This window comes from Mya arenaria, chromosome 14, assembly GCF_026914265.1.
Source record: "Mya arenaria isolate MELC-2E11 chromosome 14, ASM2691426v1".
Classification (NCBI taxonomy): domain Eukaryota; kingdom Metazoa; phylum Mollusca; class Bivalvia; order Myida; family Myidae; genus Mya; species Mya arenaria.
Genome location: NC_069135.1, coordinates 22,206,516 through 22,225,745, shown reverse-complemented (window position 1 = coordinate 22,225,745; position 19,230 = coordinate 22,206,516). Strand labels below are relative to the sequence as shown.

Below are 19,230 nucleotides of genomic sequence, written 5' to 3'. Positions count from 1 at the left end.
GAACGCTCCACAAGTTAAACTAATGGAACTATCAATAAAAAACTTATAATTTTCATTCTGTTTCCCTTTTCACGAGCATTCGAAAAGCGGTTATATAAATCATTTAGCACACAAAGAATAAGCAATTAATGCAAAAACAATCTTAAATATTCACCAGTTGCACAAAAAAGCCCGTTGCTAGGCAACAAAATGGAATACGAAAAATCTGAAACATACACAATTAATCGAAGGTATCATTGTATATGCATAACGAGGAATCATGGCAATACGATTATCTTTCCTTTCGGCCATTATGGCGTCGCCCGACGTCAGAACAGACTGGCAAGCCACTTTAACTACAGGCAACATTTTTGGCTCGATCATAACCAAACTTTGTCACAATATCAAACTTAATAAAATCTAGGTCGTGTCTAGGTAATGTGTGGTCAAAAACAAGGTAACAATTTTTGCCTGATCCTCTCCAAACTTGGTCAAAATGAATATTTTAATGATATCTTGGTCACGTTTGAAACTGGGTTATGTGGGTTCTCAACTAGGTCACGAGGTCAAATTTTAGAAAAACAACAATATGTGAATGCTTAAGAAATCACATTTTGACGCGATCTTCACCAAACTTGACCGGGTCATAAAATTATGACCGTATGTTACGGGGGTCATAATAATATGATCTCCGATTATGATAAAAGGTGTTTATTCATTTCAATGCATGTATAAAATGGTGTTGAATGGGATTTTAATTAACTTGATGAAGGAGTTACACTTATAGGCGTAATAACCATTGATAACTACGGATAAATTAATAAGTGGTAAAATGCAGACATGAAGAAAAAAGGCAGGTTTACCATACATGTAGATAAAATGAAAAAATGGTTATTTTCTATGAATTCGGAGAGCGAAAAATTAATTATTTTAAGTTGTCCGAATTCTAAGGTGAAGTAAGGTTAATACATTCAGAAATCCAACTCTAATATTGTCAACTTTACGTACATACATTTCGTAACAAATGCTTTTCGTACCCAAATCACATTTTTTTTCAGGGAAAAATAGGTTAGGGTCGGCGGGAAAAAATAGGGTCGGTCGGGTAACCTGAAACAGACCTATTTTTTTATTTGGCCTAAGCTAAGATTCTACCCATAATCTCTATGTTTTCAATAACTCAATTTTTAGACTTAGTACGTTTATTTTAAGTGAATAGATAAGAAAGAATAAGTTAGAAATAGGAAAATAATAAGAATTATTTGTAAATAAAGCCTTACGTAGGATTTTACAGAAGTTTAATAATGATTAGTTCATCAAACACCTCGACAAACCTGTTTCCAAAATAATGTTTTGACAGTGCAACGTCAGTCGACCGTATTGTGAAAATGTTTGTCGAAGTGTTTTTAGAAACTAAACTCTCAATCAGACTCTGGTAAAAGACCGAAGGCGGGCTCCGTAAGCGGCGTGGACTGCGCTAAGTTTCATTTAAAATGGTGAAGAAATAGTGAAGTTATCTTTGCTTAGAGTCTTCATTCGAAGCAAAATATCGCTTTTCGACGTAGCATTTATGACGCAATTTATCACGTGCTATACACACACTGGTGTTTATCAAATGCCATATCTGGAGAAGCAAAAAAAAAACAAATCTTCTCCGTAAAAACTATATAACCCCCCCCCCCCCCACCTCAAATTTTCCAAGTATATGTATAAATTATTAATATCGTTCCATCATTGTAGATAGCTTTTAAGGTTATGATTTGCTCCACACAAAAAAATAGATCTCGATTTACCGTGGTTGTATCGAACATCTATTTGGCCACATTGGACTCTTACGAAACATAATTGGTCCGAGACGTTGTGGAACGCTCTTATCGATTAAATTATCTATTATGACGTATTCAGTAGAATGTGTTAGCGTTTGGCTATCCTCCGTTTTTACGGCTATACGCAGGAAGTAAAACGCCGTTCAATCGGACACATGCGTAGATTTGTAGTGAATATCGGACGGCTGAAATACATGCGGGGAATATCGGACACAATAGTCCGCTGAATCATCATGTGTTTGGTCATTAAAACTTGTTTGGTCCGTCTGAAAACTGGTAAAACAGTTGACTGAGTGTAAAACAGCTTGGATCCAGATCAGACGCCGAGTTAGTTCGTCCAAGCTGGTTAACTTTAAAATCGCGATCGGTATGATAAGGGTCAACACTGTTTATAGCGGTATTAAAGGGACAATTTACGAGAGGCAATTCATCTAAACTCATAAAAAACAATTTCCCACTATGGCGTCAATTTCTATCTGCTCGAGATGCTAATACATGCGTATCTATGAAGTAAATGGGTAATTTCGATAAAGTTTTGTTTGTAACCCTAAGCATGCCGATAGCGACCGTAGTGATGTCGTCAACCAGATTGGATCCGGATCAGACGCCGAGTAACTCGGCGTCTAATCCGGATCCAAATCGTTTAGCAATCCAGTAACATTTTCACCAAATCCGATAATACGAAACAAGATTATATAAACACACCAATACAATATAATATTCAGAAACGGTAAAGTAAAGAGGTGTCCTAGAGAAAATATGCCAGAAAGTCAGTTAGATTGCGAATAGCAAGATGTGCAACTCTGTATATTGCTGTAAACGCGTTAGGTTAGAAAGAGTATCGTTTCTTCCACCGTATAATAACATTTCTGTAGCAGTATCAGTAGCCTATGTCTTACATCCCCTTCACTGCCGGGAGCAGTTCGGAACGTGCACAATATTTCGTCCGATTCAATTTGATTGTGTTATGCCATATGCGAAATGCTTTTTGGGAAATGATTTTTGTGCAAACTGCGAGATGCTAAATGCTTTTAAAATGCTTCATGCTTCATGCGAGATGCGAAGGAAATCCGTTATTCAGGAGGTGTTACTATATTTAGATTTCACATAGCACGAGCTTCCGTAATTCCGTACCCGGCCATTCGATTGGTCGAAAATGAAACTATTGTTCTATATATAGCATTTGCATAACGCATTTCGCAAGAAGCATTGAGCCCCGGCGTTCCATAGTAAACACATGCAATAGTTTAAGAGCTTGAGGCCGTCGCGAAGGCCTCCGGCCCCCTGAATTACCATGAAAACACATGGGGGCCTTAGCGGCCAACAGAAGTCAATTTCAGAAGTTACGCCCCCCCCCCCCCAACTGAGGAACTTGGATCCGCCACTGATAAAGACCCAAAATCGATGACGAACCAGCATATAAAATATATTCCAAATGTTTCTATTTACGTAAACGCTTTATTTCTAAAGGATGATCTCAATTTCTATCACGAGAACATGACCAGAATCATTTCCGATGACTAATAAAAGATGATAATACACTGTTAATAAACAAAACCAAATTATCCTCCAGCCTAAATATCGGTTCTCCATAATTCTATAGTAACCTTAAAACGACTAAAGTATATCTTCTATTACTGTAATACTTCTCTATAAGTACAATAATGATAATTCAAATGAAAACCATTTTAAATTTCATTTTCAATAGATGTATGCTTATTTCTTAGCGGGGCCTCTAAGTTATACTGCTGTTGTGTCAGCTGTAGACGCAGCAGCAGCAGCAGCAGCAGTAACAACAACAACAACAACACATATAAGCAATAGAAACACAACAGTGACTTGAATCGATATAGAGTATGTTAGTAATAGATTAGGTAGGGGTCAATATTTTATAGATAAAATCGGGGGGTCATTATTTTATAAGGGATGTCAGTATTTTATAGAAAGGGGTCATTATTCTATATTAAATAATGACCGGGGGTCATTATTCTATGTGGGTCAGTTTACAACGTTACACCGGCACCCGACGTCTACCCACGCTCTCGAGCCGTTCAATCCTGTTGAGTTGCGTGTATGGCACAGCTGAAAAAAACATTACTGAGATTAGTCCTTTGTCTCGTTCCTCAGACTTGGTCTTACTGACAACCTTGCAATGCCTTCTGCCAAGAGGCGCATTGCCGCCCTTGAGCAATCGCCACCAAAACAAATTCCATGTTTTTCCTTTTTTTGGAAAAATTGACCAAACTCCAAAGATTCTGAGTAAAATTAATCTGACGACCCATCATCTACAGTATCTACCGGGGCACATCCAGCGAAGATCGAGGCATTTCCAGTGACGACTGGGGCACTTTCAGCGACGACCGAGGCACCTCCAGCGAGGATCTAGACACTACCAGCTCCGACCCGGGCACCTCCAGCGACAATCAGGAAATTTCCAGCGACGATTGGGGCACCTCCAGCGACGATCGGGGCACCTCCAGCGACGATCAGGAAATTTCCAGCGACGATCGGGGCACCTCCAGTAACAATTGGGGCACCTCCAGCGACGATCGGGGAAGCTCGGGTGACAATCGGGGCACCTCCAGCGTCGATCGGGGCACCTCCAGTGACAATCTGGGCACCTCCAGCGTCGATCGGGGCATCTCCAGTGACAATCGGGGCACCTCGAGTGACAATCGGGGCACCTCCAGCGAAGATCGGGGCACCTCCAATGACGATCGGGGCACCTCCAGTGACAATCGGGGCACCTCCAGCGTCGATCGGGGCATCTCCAGTGACAATCGGGGCACCTCGAGTGACAATCGGGGCACCTCCAGCGAAGATCGGGGCACCTCCAGTGACAATCGGGGCACCTCCAGTGACAATCGGGGCACCTCCAGCGACAATCGGGGCACCTCGAGTGACAATCGGGGCACCTCGAGCGACAATCGGGACACCTCGAGTGACAATCGGGGCACCTCCAGCGACAATCGGGGCACCTCGTGTGACAATCGGGGCACCTCCAGCGACGATAGTGGCACCTCCAGCGACGATCGGGGCACCTCGAGTGACAATCGGGGCACCTCCAGCGTCGATCGGGCACCTCGAGTGACAATCGGGGTACCTCCAGCGACAATCGGGGCACCTCCAGCGACAATCGGGGCACCTCCAGTGACAATCGGGGCACCTCCAGTGACAATCGGGGCATCTCCAGCAACAATCGGGGCACCTCCAGTGACAATCGGGGCACCTCAAGCGACAATCGGGGCACCTCCAGTGACAATCGGGGCACCTCCAGTGACAATCGGGGCACCTCCAGCGACAATCGGGGCACCTCGAATGACAATCGGGGCACCTCCAGCGACAATCGGGGCACCTCGAGTGACAATCGGGGCACTTCCAGTGACAATCGGGGCACCTCCAGCGACAATCGGGGCACATCGAGTGACAATCGGGACACCTCGAGTGACAATCGGGGCACCTCCAGCGACAATCGGGGCACCTCGTGTGACAATCGGGGCACCTCCAGCGACGATAGTGGCACCTCCAGCGACGATCGGGGCACCTCGAGTGACAATCGGGGCACCTCCAGCGTCGGTCGGGCACCTCGAGTGACAATCGGGGTACCTCCAGCGACAATCGGGGCACCTCCAGCGACAATCGGGGCACCTCGAGTGACAATCGGGGCACCTCCAGTGACAATCGGGGCATCTCCAGCGACAATCGGGGCACCTCCAGTGACGATCGGGGCACTTCGAGTGACAATCGGGGCACCTCCAGTGACAATCGGGGCACCTCCAGCGACAATCGGGGCACCTCCAGTGACAATCGGGGCACCTCCAGTGACAATCGGGGCACCTCCAGCGACAATCGGGGCACCTCGAATGACAATCGGGGCACCTCCAGCGACAATCGGGGCACCTCGAGTGACAATCGGGGCACCTCCAGTGACAATCGGGGCACCTCCAGCGACAATCGGGGCACATCGAGTGACAATCGGGGCACCTCCAGTGACAATCGGGGCACCTCCAGCGACGATCAGGGCACCTCCAGCGATAATCGGGGCACCTCCAGTGACAATCGGGGCACCTCCAGCGACGATCGGGGCACCTCCAGCGACAATCGGGGCACCTCGAGTGACAATCGGGGCACCTCGAGTGACAATCGGGGCACCTCCAGCGACAATCGGGGCACCTCCAGCGACAATCGGGGCACCGAGGAGGAAATAGATTCAAACTGGTTCGACAACCCTGCTATCCAGAAATGTCTTGCCATGGAAACTACTCTGAAGGTTCAGTTTCAGTTTTATTTGAAAACTAGGCCAATATGGGCATCAGTTTTTAAAACAAAATACACAATGCATAAACATAAATTTGCATTACTAAGTAATATAAAACATACAAGTAACAGCAAAACTTGATCACATGTATGCACAAATACATTGTACTTGACAATTTAGGAAACATTATATACATTATAAAATTATATTTTACCGTACTATAATGGAAAAGGAAGGTGGGATTATAGTACAATTTGCATTATTTTTCTCACAAAAATTTAAGGACATTAGGGTCTTTGTTTTGAAATAGTTGTTGTAAATTTTTAGTATTCGGCCTTCGAAGAAAAAGAGGCACATACTTATTTCTATCAATACAAAAATGTGAAGATTCAAATATATAATGGAATTTATCACCTAAAGCATGTGTAGGACACAGGTGACAGATTCTGATAACACGTTCAATATTATTAAATCTACTTTCCTCAAACGGTCTCGTGAGATTACATTCATAACGCTGGCCCTCATGGTCACCGGGAGCTTGTTACCATCCCTGTTACAGAGGAACTTGCAAAATAGTGGGTTTATCTTCTTAGGCTTTTCTTTAGATTTTCGCTTTCATGGTATAACCGTTTTAAACCGTTTCAAACTTGTTTCTATGTCATCATCTAATCATGTTATATGCCAAAAATGCAATTAAAACTTGAAACTTGGTAGAGGAGGGTATAAAATAATGCTTTGTTTATGCTGGGTCTCATCTGGTGGGGGCTTTTTATTATCCAAGTTAAGCTTGTGATACATTCAAAACAGTGGGTTTACGCTATTTTGCTTACCTTTGGGTTATGGCTATCATGGTAGAGCAACAAAATAACAAGGCTTTGTTTATTGTATTACCTCATTGTTTTACTGGGAGCTTTTCATGATCTCTGTTACACTGAAGCTTGCAAAAGTGTTGAATTTAATATTAAATGGTTTCCCTTGGGGTATTTCGCAATCGGGGTTGACAGGGTACTAAACTGACGGAGCATCTTTTAAGCTGCTCCAAATAATCATTGCAATCTTGTTTTGATCTTGCATTGCAAAACGATGTGTTATGTTTAAATGAATTACTTAATTGATTGTGCCAGGCTAAATGTCACATAAAAACGTTTGCCAGCCGAGAAGAGCTTTGTATTAGAGCTTTCAACAAGTGTATAACTTTCTATAAAGTTTATTTATTTGAGAAGGGATGCGTACACGAGTCTACAATGATACTGTTTTGTAAATTCTTCAAAATTATGGCTATTTCATTAATTCAAAATTTTGTTATTTTTTATTTTATTTTATTTTTTTTTTTTGGGGGGGGAGGGAAATCAACTTTAATCTGATAGTTATAGACTGATATTAGAATCTATTAAATATACATGAAATCCAATGATATCAATAAACTATACTTTTCCCCTAGTCCTTTGATTCTCCGATGGTGGCAACCAGGTGGTACAACTTTGCCTTTGATGATGTTTACATTGTTCCATCATGTGACCACAGTTGCCATAGAAATGGGGCATGCAAAAATAGCGCCTGTGATTGCTATGGACACTTTGATGGTAAGGTTATTTTGTCAGCTTGTTTCTCACTATATGAAGATCTTACTGGTATTGTTTGAACAACACCGTTTCTGTTTAGTTTGTTTGTCCAAGTACTCAAGTAGAGAATAAGTAATTGAGTACTTGTATGATGGATCCAATACTCATTGCCATCTGTTTTTGTTTTAACAATTCCTCTTCACCATATCTATATAATTGCATTAAATTGAATGTTGTTTTATATTGTTGAATGTATATTGTATGTATATCCAGACTAACAATTTGAGCATATTATACTAGTATTAAAATACAAACACCTTAGTTGTACAATTAAAATCTCTTAAGTATTGGTAAATGTATTATAATTATATTACTGGCATCTAAATACGTAATTAACAGATATATAATAATTAATTATTGATAAGACTTGGTTGATTCACACAGTCAATTCTAATAACTTTTATTTGACAGTTCTAACATTATTTATTTATTTTCGAACCATGTTTATTCTGTTTACCCCGTGTAAAGCTGTATCTTAGAAGTTTGAATTCACATTAAATGTGAATATTTACATTGTCATAACCCTTTTTCACTCATTGTGTACATATATGTATCTGTATAATATGTTGTCTTGGGCCGGAGGCCTTTATCAATTAAATAAATTGAATTGAATTGAGCATGAAACTTGGAACACACGCTCATTATAACTGATTCACATACCGTGTAGTTAAGTCAAACAGCTCTTGCTAATTAATTAAGTACTAAGACATTGATTAACTCAATCTGTGAGTGTGCAGCTTTAATATTACTTACTTGTATATTTTTTTTTAATTCACAGAAGCTTCAATTATTCCTGTTCGACAAAAGACTCGTACTCACGCGGCTCGTAACGCAAGAGGGGGGGGATACCAGCGGTTCCAGGTTTACCGAGACCCAATCCCCATTAGCGACCTTGTCCTCGAGGATCACCTCAAGGATGGATGGGGAAGGGGGGGTTCTGAGAGGTGTAACATACTGGTACATTTGTAAATGAAAGCAAACATATATAGTAATCATGCAGTTTTCATTTTGTTTGAAAACAGCAGGATACTTGCTGAAAAATGGTCGGTATATGGGTGAGGTTTCGAAGGGGCAGTTAACAAAGTTGCTGGATGGTGGGCCAGCACTAATTGACTGGGTTGTTCCTCGGATATCGGGCTATTGATGATGCAATGGTGAACTGTTTATATTTCACAGTGTTCAGCATCAAATCCAATCTTAAATAAACTTTTAATGAAATCTAATTTTAAATATAGTTGGGTGGTAAAAGTTAACTAAGTAAGTTTTATATTTAAATCCGTATTGCCTAAAATATCTTTACCATTTCTAAACTTTAAAAAATACGGATCTTGTTAATCACCTTTTAAAGCAAATCTTGTATTTTCATCAAAGAATGTGTTCCGCGTCTCATTCACTTAATCGGGTAAGGGCCAGTCACCCACTTTGATGTCTAACGGCGAACACGACAAGCGACAGTGGCTTAACTCAGGTCCGCTCTAAACAACGTAAAGAAAGAATCACCAAAAATCGTAGCAGTCCATTTGGCGCCAAATGTTTGCTGGCATTCAGACAGTTCTGAAGGGGAATGAATATTACTCAAAGTTTTCTTCGCAAAAGTTGTTTCTCTTGTGCTTATTGATGAAAGTAATGGAATCTCGGACTTGAAATTGCTAAGGTGTAGCATTGTGCAATATGACGGAACGGTATTAAATTCATTGAAAAATTGTAATCAGCTGATATGATATGTATGTATGGAGAAAAGATATGTAAATGGCTGAAGAAGGAATTATATCACGAAAGTTGAACTGCAGCTACATATAAGTCAGAACATACATCAATATGTTTAACATTTATGTACATGTATCAATGTTAGAAAGTAGTTGAGTGACATATGACAATTGTTTGTATTTGGCAATTAAGCCAAACTTTTGTATGTAATATGTCTTATGGCAAACAAAAGATAATATGAAATGGAAGATGGTTTAATGGAATAGATCTCTTTAAATTTGTTTCCTTTTTTAAAGGTCTTCGTGTTGTAAACAATAAACGACTTGTGTACATTAGCACACAAAAAAAATATATTTAGACTTTTACTTGTGGAAACTTTAATCTTCAATATAAGTTAATGGCTTTTCTAAACTGCACTTTTTTCATTCTTTGCATTCATTTCTAATTTTAGTGTAGTGTTAAACCTTGTGGTTTTATTAAATTCATTTTATTGAATATGTCGCCTTTTAATAAAGATTTTATGTTGAATTGGTTTGAATATATCACCTTATATCAAGATTTTTATGTTGAATCGATTGCAACATTGTTTTTCATTGGGCTGATTGGTCAGAACTTTGTTTATAGATAACAGTAATGAAGTTAACGATGTTAATGTCACAGTTGTTTACTTCCAAGTCTTTGCTCCTCTGATAATTAAATGGATACAATTGTGATCTGCTGAAATTGTAACAAAATTTAAGGCAACTGTATTTATATATATTACACATCATCAAATATTTCACCTTTAAAGTTGACAAAAATGTCATCCAATGTCATATAGATTAAACCGTATGGAATAATTTGAAATTCATACCGATGTTTATCAAATTTTTTAATGTAAATCATTATTTGGACTATCTGGGCCCAGATTAAATGAAACATATCAGGTGTAAAATTGAAATTTGATGCCAAAAATGTAATTGAGCCCAGAAACCGTAACAGGCGATGAAAGGAAAACTAGATACAGTTTATGTTTTTGTTAGATATAGTGTACATTTAACACCACCGTATGCCTTAAGAAAAACATGATTTTGTGAACTCTTTTTTTTGACAATGTTGAACTGTTTTTCAACTAATACTTTGCTTGCATTGTTTTTGTATTTTATAACATTTTTCGTTTCATCTTGTCAGAAGATTTGTAAAATCCTGGGATAAATATCCCAATATATTACAACAAAGGAGAGTTTTTTATCTGTAGTGCTTTACAGTTGCAAATGGTGGCTTGGATTCTTGTTGAAACACCCCCCGGATAAGATGTGTGGTTTACTACTGTGTTCTATTGATATTACAACTTTAAATGCATATAACAATATATTCATAGGATTAGGTTATATGGTATTCACTGTCTATATTTATTGATGTTTGTTTTTCATGTTTCTTTTGCACTTTTTTAACGCTGTGGCCAGTATATATATTTGTATCGTTAGGTTAGAGATTGTTTCATGGTAAACTAGTATGTGATGTGTAGTTTAGAGTAAAATAACTATACATGCAGAGGTTTAAATTTGGGACCTCCCCACTTACTTACAAATGATGGGGTTTCCCCGCTTAATTTAAAAAAAAACCAGTTGTTTTTCTACCTTATTTAAAAAAAACAGGGGATTTTTCAAAATATGGTATATAGAAATAGTTTATGGATATCTTTCATGGGCTTGCGTTTAGGGTCCCTAGGATCGAGGTCAAGGTCACTGTTAATATATATTTGAAAACGGTTGGTTAGCCTGAAAACTGGAAAGACTTTAGGTAGGGTTGACATTTTGTGATCAAACTATGTATATAAGAAAAGTTCATGGAGACCTTTCATGGGATTGCAATAAGAGCCCATAGTGTTAAGATCAAGGTCACTGTTAATAAAAAATAGAAAAATGGTTGGTACTGAATAACTTTAGTTAGGGTTGACATATTGAGACCAAACTTAGTACATAGGAAGAGTTTATAGAGACCTTTTATGGAATTGCGTTTGGGGTCCCTAGGGCCAAGGTCACTGTTACCTTAAATAAAAAAATGGTTGGTACTGAATAACTTAAATTAGGGTTGACATATTGGAACCAAACTTGGTATATAGGAAGAGTTTATGAATACCTTTCATGGAATTGCGTTTACGGCCCCTAAATGTCATTGTTACTAAAAAAGAAAAAAAAACAATTCAAGGGATTAAGTGTTCGACCCATATGGTGAAGGTCAAGCTCATTGTTAATAAAATACGGTTGGTACTGAATAACTTTAACTAGGGTTTGCATATTTTGACAAAACTTGGTATGTAAGAATAGTTTACGGAGACTTTATTTGAGATCGCATATGGGTCATTAGGGTCAAGATCAATGTCACGATTTCTTAAGATTGAAAAACATTTGAAACTGAATCTCACAACGAATGCTGAAGTTCTTCTGCTGGTCATTCAAACCCTTGTTTCGTCGCATTCCGGCGTTTCTTGTTTGCTTTTTTTTGTAGATGTGAACACCTAAGCATGCGAATGTGTCGTGCACAAGACCTATCTTGCCGGTCAAGGTCATAGTAACTTCTTAACTGAGTACGTTTTGCTATGAAAGCCTTCCAGATAATAGTTTAAACCTGGTCCATATCTTTCTCATTCATGGTCGGATTTTGAAAAAAAATATATTTAGAAGCGACCAGTGACCACTATAGTACGAGGACGTGCCGCCCATAAGAAAGGTGTCCCTACCTTCGAGGACAAGGTCCCGGCAACCTTCTGGACTTAGTACGTTTTGTTTTATCAGCCTTACTGATGATAGTTTGTGTCCGATCCATATCTTTATCATACGATGTCAGGTTTTAAAACTATATGGCATTCCGATACTCGGGCGTGCGGGGTAATTAATTACAATTCGATATAGCCTTAGTTGTCAAAGGTCATTCTTTTTGCGTCATCAACAATTCGTTTGTGAACACTGGCAGCCACATTTTCTTCACAGTCTTCATGACTCTTGTTCAAAATGGCTGTCGCTCAAAAAACTAGGTCAGATCAGTTTAGTATAATGGGTTTTGTAGTGTACGCGAATATCAGAGAAACCCATACTACGTAAACACTTGATCAAAGATAATAATTCCGGTAACCTTGTTAACAATCTTAATGGCGTACAATATAGGATGATGCAAAAAAGGTTTTTATCTTTAATGCATATGATTTAGGTACAGATATGACCTTATATTTTAATCACGGTCTTTACGAAACTTGTTGGCCTTTATCAACTTTAGCTGACAAGTTAGCTGACAAGTCATTTTCAGTAAAATTAATAGTTCACTTGATCCAATGCTTGGATAAAAAGCAAATTCGTTGAATTGATATTCCCCGCCTGATTGGGCTAAGTCAAGGAATGGAAATCAATAGTTGATGATATATATATATATATATATATATATATATATATATATATATATATATATATATATATATATATATATATATATATATATATATATATATATATATATATATATGAGTTTAATTGCAAATGTTTGAAAAAATAATAATATTGTATATAATGTAACAATTAGAATTGACCAAGAAACCTAGTTTATGACTCCATGTTACCCAGTTCCAAACTATTCTAAGATTTCATCAAGGAAACATTCTAATCAAGTTTCATGAAGATTGGTCCAGATATATTGCAAAAAAATATAGCCTCTAGAGTGTTCACAAGTTTTTTTAAGATTTGACCAAGTGACCTCATTTTTGACCCCACATAACCTTCTAGTTTCAAACTATTACAAGATTTCATCGAGGCATTCTGATTAAGTTTCAGGGAAATTAGAGCAGATGTAATGCCTCTAGAGTGTTCCCAAAATTTCTGTAAGATATGACCTAGTGACCTAGTTTTTGACCCATATGACCCACTTTTAAAATGCAGTCGAAATTTAACCCAAGAGAACATTCTAACCATGTTTGAACATAATCCGACCAATCACCACCATAAATAGTTTCGGACAAGATTATTAGATTTGACCTAGTGACCTAATTTCTTATCACATGTGACCCATTTTAAAACATGTCCAAGAGTTCACCAAGGAAAACATTCTGATCAAGTTTCATGAATATTAGACCATACATATTGCCTCTAATGTATTTCAAAGATTTTTCTAAGGTTTGACCTAATTTTAGACCCCATGTGCCCCACTTTTTACAAGCGGTCCATTTTTAATCAAGGGGTACATCATAACCAAGTTTGAACATAATCCGACTGATCATTTCCGTTCCTGCCAAAGTTTTCTAAGATTTGACCTTGTGACCTAATTTTCGCTCATATGTGTCCCAATAAGTCCAAGATTTCATCAAGGAAAACATTCTGTTTTATGAATATTTGACCATGTAAAATGCCTCTAGTATGTTCCAAAGATTTTTCTAAGATTTGACCTACTGACCTAGTTTTTGAACTTTTTTTAAGTGGTCCATATTTCATCAAGTGGTATATCATGACCAATTTTGAACCTTACTTGACCAATCATTACCATGATATGGTTACGGCAAGATTTTTCCAAGATTTGACCTAGTGACCTAATTTTCGATCATATGTGACCCAGTTTTATTAAGGAGCAAGAGTTTATCATGGAAAACATTCTGATTAAGTTTCATGCATATTTGACCATGTATCATGCCTCTAGTATGTTCCATAGATATTTCAAAGATTTGACCCAGTGACCTAGTTTTTGATCCCATGTGACCCAGTTTTTTAAGTGGTCCATATATAAGGGGTACATCATGACTAATTTTGAACATAACTTGACCTATCATTACCATGATATGGTTCTCGACAATATTTTTCTAATATTTGACCTAGTGACCTAATTTTTTATCATATGTGACTCAGTTTTATTTATGACCAAGAGTTCAACCAGGAAACCATTCCGATTAAGTTTCATGAATATTTGACCATATATAATGCCTCTAGTATGTTCCAAAGATTTTCTAAGATTTGACCTCGTGACATAGTTTTTGACCCCATGTGACCCACTTTCCAAAGTGATCGAGATTTGATCAAGAGAAACATTCTGACCAAAATGACGGAATGGCGGACGGACAAAGTCAAAACAATATCCCCCTCCCGAAATCTTCGATTCGGCGGGGGATAAAAAAAATAAAGACCATATTTTCTAATAAATCTTAATGATAGCGCGTAAAACAAACACCATACAAATAATTAAAATTTATTTATTTTCAGTTTACAAGCTATTTGGAATACTCTATTTTCAAGAGTCTAACACTTTGCAACTTAAGGACGAAGAGTTTGGAAACAGTAAACAAATATTCAATTTCGGCCATTTTTATACAGGTGAGTTTTGCAAAACAGTGCATGTTCACAGTGGTATGATTTTATGATTATCCAATTATTTTGTTATAGAAAAACGTCCCGTTTGGCTGTCATTGCGCTCGTTTCCTTGTTATTTCAGGTACCTAGATTTTCTTCCTCTGCAAACTGAACAAATCCCCCTTGCGCGGGTTTTGTTTCCTTCTTGGAAGACTTCTAGACCGACGGTACCGGTGTGCATTTTGCAAACCAAGCAATACAGCTCAATTCTCGTTTCACCTGGCATCTGCAATAATCAAGTTATTATGTTATAGTATAAAAACGCACATTGTTCAATTTTCAAGTTATCAAATTTAAAAACGTTTCGAAGATTGTGTTTTTCTGCAAACTAAACAAATCCCCGTCGCGCGGCTTTTGTTTCCGTCTTCTGAGATACTTATATTAAATTATTCCCCAGTCACGCCCACCCACCCCAGGTCCAGGGAATAGCGCAATTCATCCAATTTTAAAACATGAGCAAAGTTAGAATGCTTAGTTTATACCATTATGTGAATTACTTTACTCTACCTTTTAAGTGGTGACCTTTATTCTCTAAAAGCCGTAACCAGTCACTTATAAATTTTCTAAAAAGTGTTTCAGAAAAGACTGATATATTTCATATGATTAGAAAATGCCAATGTTAATAGAAAACTTACTGATTTATGTGTACGTATAAAACAATGGAATTAAGGAAATATTGACTACTGAGGGCAAATTGTACATACTCTTACCATGGGGTACCAACTATGTAACACAAAAACAAGTTGAATAACGAGTTTGTTTCACAGAAGACTGTATATAAGGTCTTAGAATATTGCAGAGCAACAGCGAAAATTGATAAGATTGTTTCAAGTTGTTTCAAGTCATTAAGAAATCATAAAGAATTGTGTCTCCCCCATTCACAGGGAGACATATTGTTTTTGCCCTGTCCGTTAGACCGTCCGTCAGACCATACGTCACACTTCGTTTCCGCTCAATAACTACAGAACGCTTGCACCCAGGAACTTCATACTTCGTTTGCTAGTTGGTCATGACTAGTAGATGACCCCTATTGATTTTGTTATCACTAGGCCAAAGGTCAAAGTCGTCGTGACCTTCAGGTGAAGAAACAGTTTCCGCTCAATAATTAAAGATCCTTCGGGTTCAGGAACTTCTTACTTGGTATGCTATTTGTTCATGACTAGTAGTTGACGGACTACTTCTATTGATGTACCGACATACATCCGAGACTGTTTTCGATAAAAATGGCCGAGAAGCTCCGAATGGATTTATGCCTTACTCATGGATACGGCTTGCTGTTGCAATTGAGTTTAAACTAGAATCGAAGACGTTTAATTTTAAACCACAGTAGGTAAGCTTTAAACTGACCACGAAATTAACATCTTCGTAACAAATTATTAACAACTACGTAGTGTAACAGCCATAACCGCCATAATTGTAGCAATACACACAAACTACGCGCACTGATGGTAATTGTAACAGTGAACACAACATACAGCAACACGAATGCATAAAAATGTATACAGGTTATACAAACACAATCCATTTTCAGAGAATGGAATGATTATAATTCAAATATAACATAACATGTACCCATAAACAATTGAAACTAAAATAAAGCTACGTCTAACTTATTTTGTTTGAAAACGTGTTGTAATATGTGGAGGGGCAGGGAGTTTCGAGGATAATAATGCGAAATGTTCTGCTTTAAAACTTCAAGCAAGTATCCCTGAAGAGATTATGAGAGTGTATGCAGGCGAAGGCTAACAATTGGCCACATGATCTATGGATTAGCTTGGAGTGATTAAGTTTAACCCGCAATTCATTAATCATTTAAATGTAAATGTACACAATTATTTTTTAGTCCATTTGCTTATGGAAAACTAAATATAAAAAAAATGTTATCGCACATTTTGAAAAGAAGTTAACCGTGTAATGAATTTTTGATTATTCGAGAAACTCACAGGTGATCGTCACATAACTTGGTCACTAAAATATGGCCCTTTACTCGTTAGATAATTTGCTTAAAAAATATTTTTAAATGTTGCCCTTCAGTACATTGATATTGTTTAAAAATTAGTAAAAACTAATTAAAATTAATAAAATGACATTTCAATAAATTTCTAAGGGTATAACTTGAAAAAAAATAATATATATATAAGACAAGGTTCCCATATTCAGAAATCCCCTATAACCCCTATAACCTCAGTTGCCCTGAACAATGTCAAGTATTTTCTCAATTATTTGACGAAATGCTATAACTTTTACACTGTTGGAAAGGTAAAAGACTAAGCTACAAGGAAAAAGTAACTTTTATGCCAGTTCTTGATACAATTATAACATAACCAGACGAAATGCACAGACTCAACACTGAAAACGCCAATTGCTTGTTAACACTCGGTATTATAACATAGTTAAATTCCAAAGAACATAAATATGTTCAGAATAGGTGTCCCTATCAAAACTGAGCTTGACCAATTTCTATTATTGGTGGTGTAGGGTTAGAAAATAGTTCACTATTTCAAATATCGGAGAAAACCCTTGCCAGCGCTTAGGCCACGTTCTTACCTAACCTGGAACATGACTGGAATCTAGGTCATTTGACGGTAAAATTAGAGTATTGACCATCATCTTATCTGGTCAAAAACTCAAGTCATTTGAGTAAATGTCCAAATACCTTGTTGCTACTTTATAAGTCACATTGCCATCTAACCTTTATAAAACTTCATCAGAATGTATGTATGAAATCTAGGTTACGTTCGTTATGGGTCATAAAGGGTAAAACACTGGTCAAATATTATAATTCCGGTAACCTTGTTAACACTTATAGGTTATTTAGGCCTTATATTTCACCCACGGTCTTTACGAAACTTGTTTGCCTTTAGTTAATTTAGGTGACAAGTTAGCTGACAAGTCATAGTCAGTAAAAGTAATCGTTGTTCACTTGATCAAATCACAGAGTCTTTGTGTTTCAAATGCTCGGACACCAAACCTTTATGAAATCGCCTAAAACAAACACCATATAAATTAGTAAAAATTATTGAAATACTGTTTACAAACCATTTGGAACATTTTTATTTTGAACAGTCGTAACGTTTTGAAAGGAGGATATAGCAAAAAAATGTGTTCATTAACACTATCTGTCTTTTTACACAAAGCATAATCGAGGAATTTCTCAGCAATTTCAATCATTTTGATAAAGGTTAATTCCGAGAAAACATTGTAAGTATGTACATATTAACAAGGATTCTATTTCATGATTTCCAATAAAAATATATAAAACGTTGGTTTCGCTGTCATTGCGCATGTTTCTATGATCACACATTGCTATGGCTGCTATCTGTACATGTCGCCAGCAAGCGATTTTCATTTTCTGAAGCTAAGGTTATAAGACTGATGTTATATGTGTGTTTTTCGCAAAACACACTATAAAACCTTTTTTTCTTTTTCACCTGACATTTGCAAAAAATAATATATTTTTAATCAAGTTACTAGTATTATTTTTAATTTAAAGGTTGAACTTTTTATGGGAAATGTTTTCGCGTTATTGAAATGATGGATGGGATTCAAAACTAACCCTAAACCATTACATTATTTCAAAACCGAAACCTCTAAGTACTCGATAATTTATTACGTTTCCTTTACATAACACTTACGAAATTTCAATAAACACACATTGTAACAACATGCTTGAAGCAACCAAATTTGAAACATTTATCGGGTAGAAAGTAATAGAGGACCTTATTATTCTACGATAGATAAAACGAAAGTCTCGTAAGTCTTGAATAGTTTAGCCGAATTTAAATATATGATAATCAATTTAAATACTTTAAATTCCTATGTCAATTGCTTTATTTTTATCTTTAATAAATGTATACCTTTTCCAGTTGGTATACAGGTCCGAGTTCCTTATGCTCTAATGTGTTTCTTTAATAAATGATCCACTCACTTGATATGTTAACAATAATTTTCAGAAAATATATCACGCAGTATCAGGGTGAGCAAACCCGTGACTTCAACGGGGTTCTCACATGAGTTATTGATATCTAATCTGTAGGCTTTTCAAATGTATTATATCATGCTCATTTTATTTTACTTTACTATCTCAACATTAAACTATTATTCTAAATTATCTCTAATTGAAATAAAAGTATACCCATCCATTTGGTCAATTTTAAAATGTTAAATTTATATCCTAGGTATGCCTCCATGTGATATATGTCCCAAATATCCATTGCCCCTCTGTAAGAGACGGAGTCGGCCCACGTATTTTTTTACCAAATGCTAACAAAAGGTGGATAAATTGACGGAGTGATAAACACATTCAAATGGAAGACAAGATATATGTGATACTGGTTGGAACCATTTTATTTGTTTGTGAAGTTATTATATGAATATCAGATGCCATGGAGGGTGATCCCTGATAGCATATAATGTTAACTCAAGAACGTTAATGTCATCCGAGGCGTTTGCCGAGGTTGACAGGCATCTGATATTTA

The 19,230-nt window shown here is 37.2% G+C and overlaps 1 protein-coding gene and 1 long non-coding RNA gene across 2 annotated transcripts; one reads left to right on the top strand and one right to left on the bottom strand.

Annotated features, from left to right (window-relative positions):
* The first annotated feature begins 2,355 nt into the window (after positions 1-2,355).
* Positions 2,356-8,651, top strand: LOC128215914 (uncharacterized). Its single transcript, XM_052922519.1, has 5 exons — positions 2,356-2,456; positions 4,094-5,288; positions 5,374-6,072; positions 7,502-7,643; positions 8,461-8,651. The coding sequence occupies exons 1-5, from the start codon at positions 2,356-2,358 to the stop codon at positions 8,649-8,651; spliced, it is 2,328 nt and encodes a 775-aa protein (XP_052778479.1).
* Positions 8,652-14,579: 5,928 nt separating this feature from the next.
* On the bottom strand, positions 14,580-18,749 carry LOC128216618 (uncharacterized). The gene is made up of 2 exons (XR_008258095.1): positions 18,610-18,749; positions 14,580-14,978 (listed from the first exon to the last, which is right to left on the bottom strand). It is a non-coding gene; the product is annotated as an uncharacterized LOC128216618 (long non-coding RNA).
* Positions 18,750-19,230: the final 481 nt, after the last annotated feature.

Bases quoted from the DNA above. Each gene is read 5' to 3' on its own strand.
- LOC128215914 (XM_052922519.1), top strand. From the start codon at position 2,356: ATGCCGATAGCGACCGTAGTGATGTCGTCAACCAGATTGGATCCGGAT. The intron at 5,289-5,373 runs GTGACAATCGGG...GGGCACCTCCAG, and splicing joins CGACAATCGGGGCACCTCGT to CGTCGGTCGGGCACCTCGAG. The intron at 7,644-8,460 runs GTAAGGTTATTT...TTTAATTCACAG, and splicing joins TTGCTATGGACACTTTGATG to AAGCTTCAATTATTCCTGTT.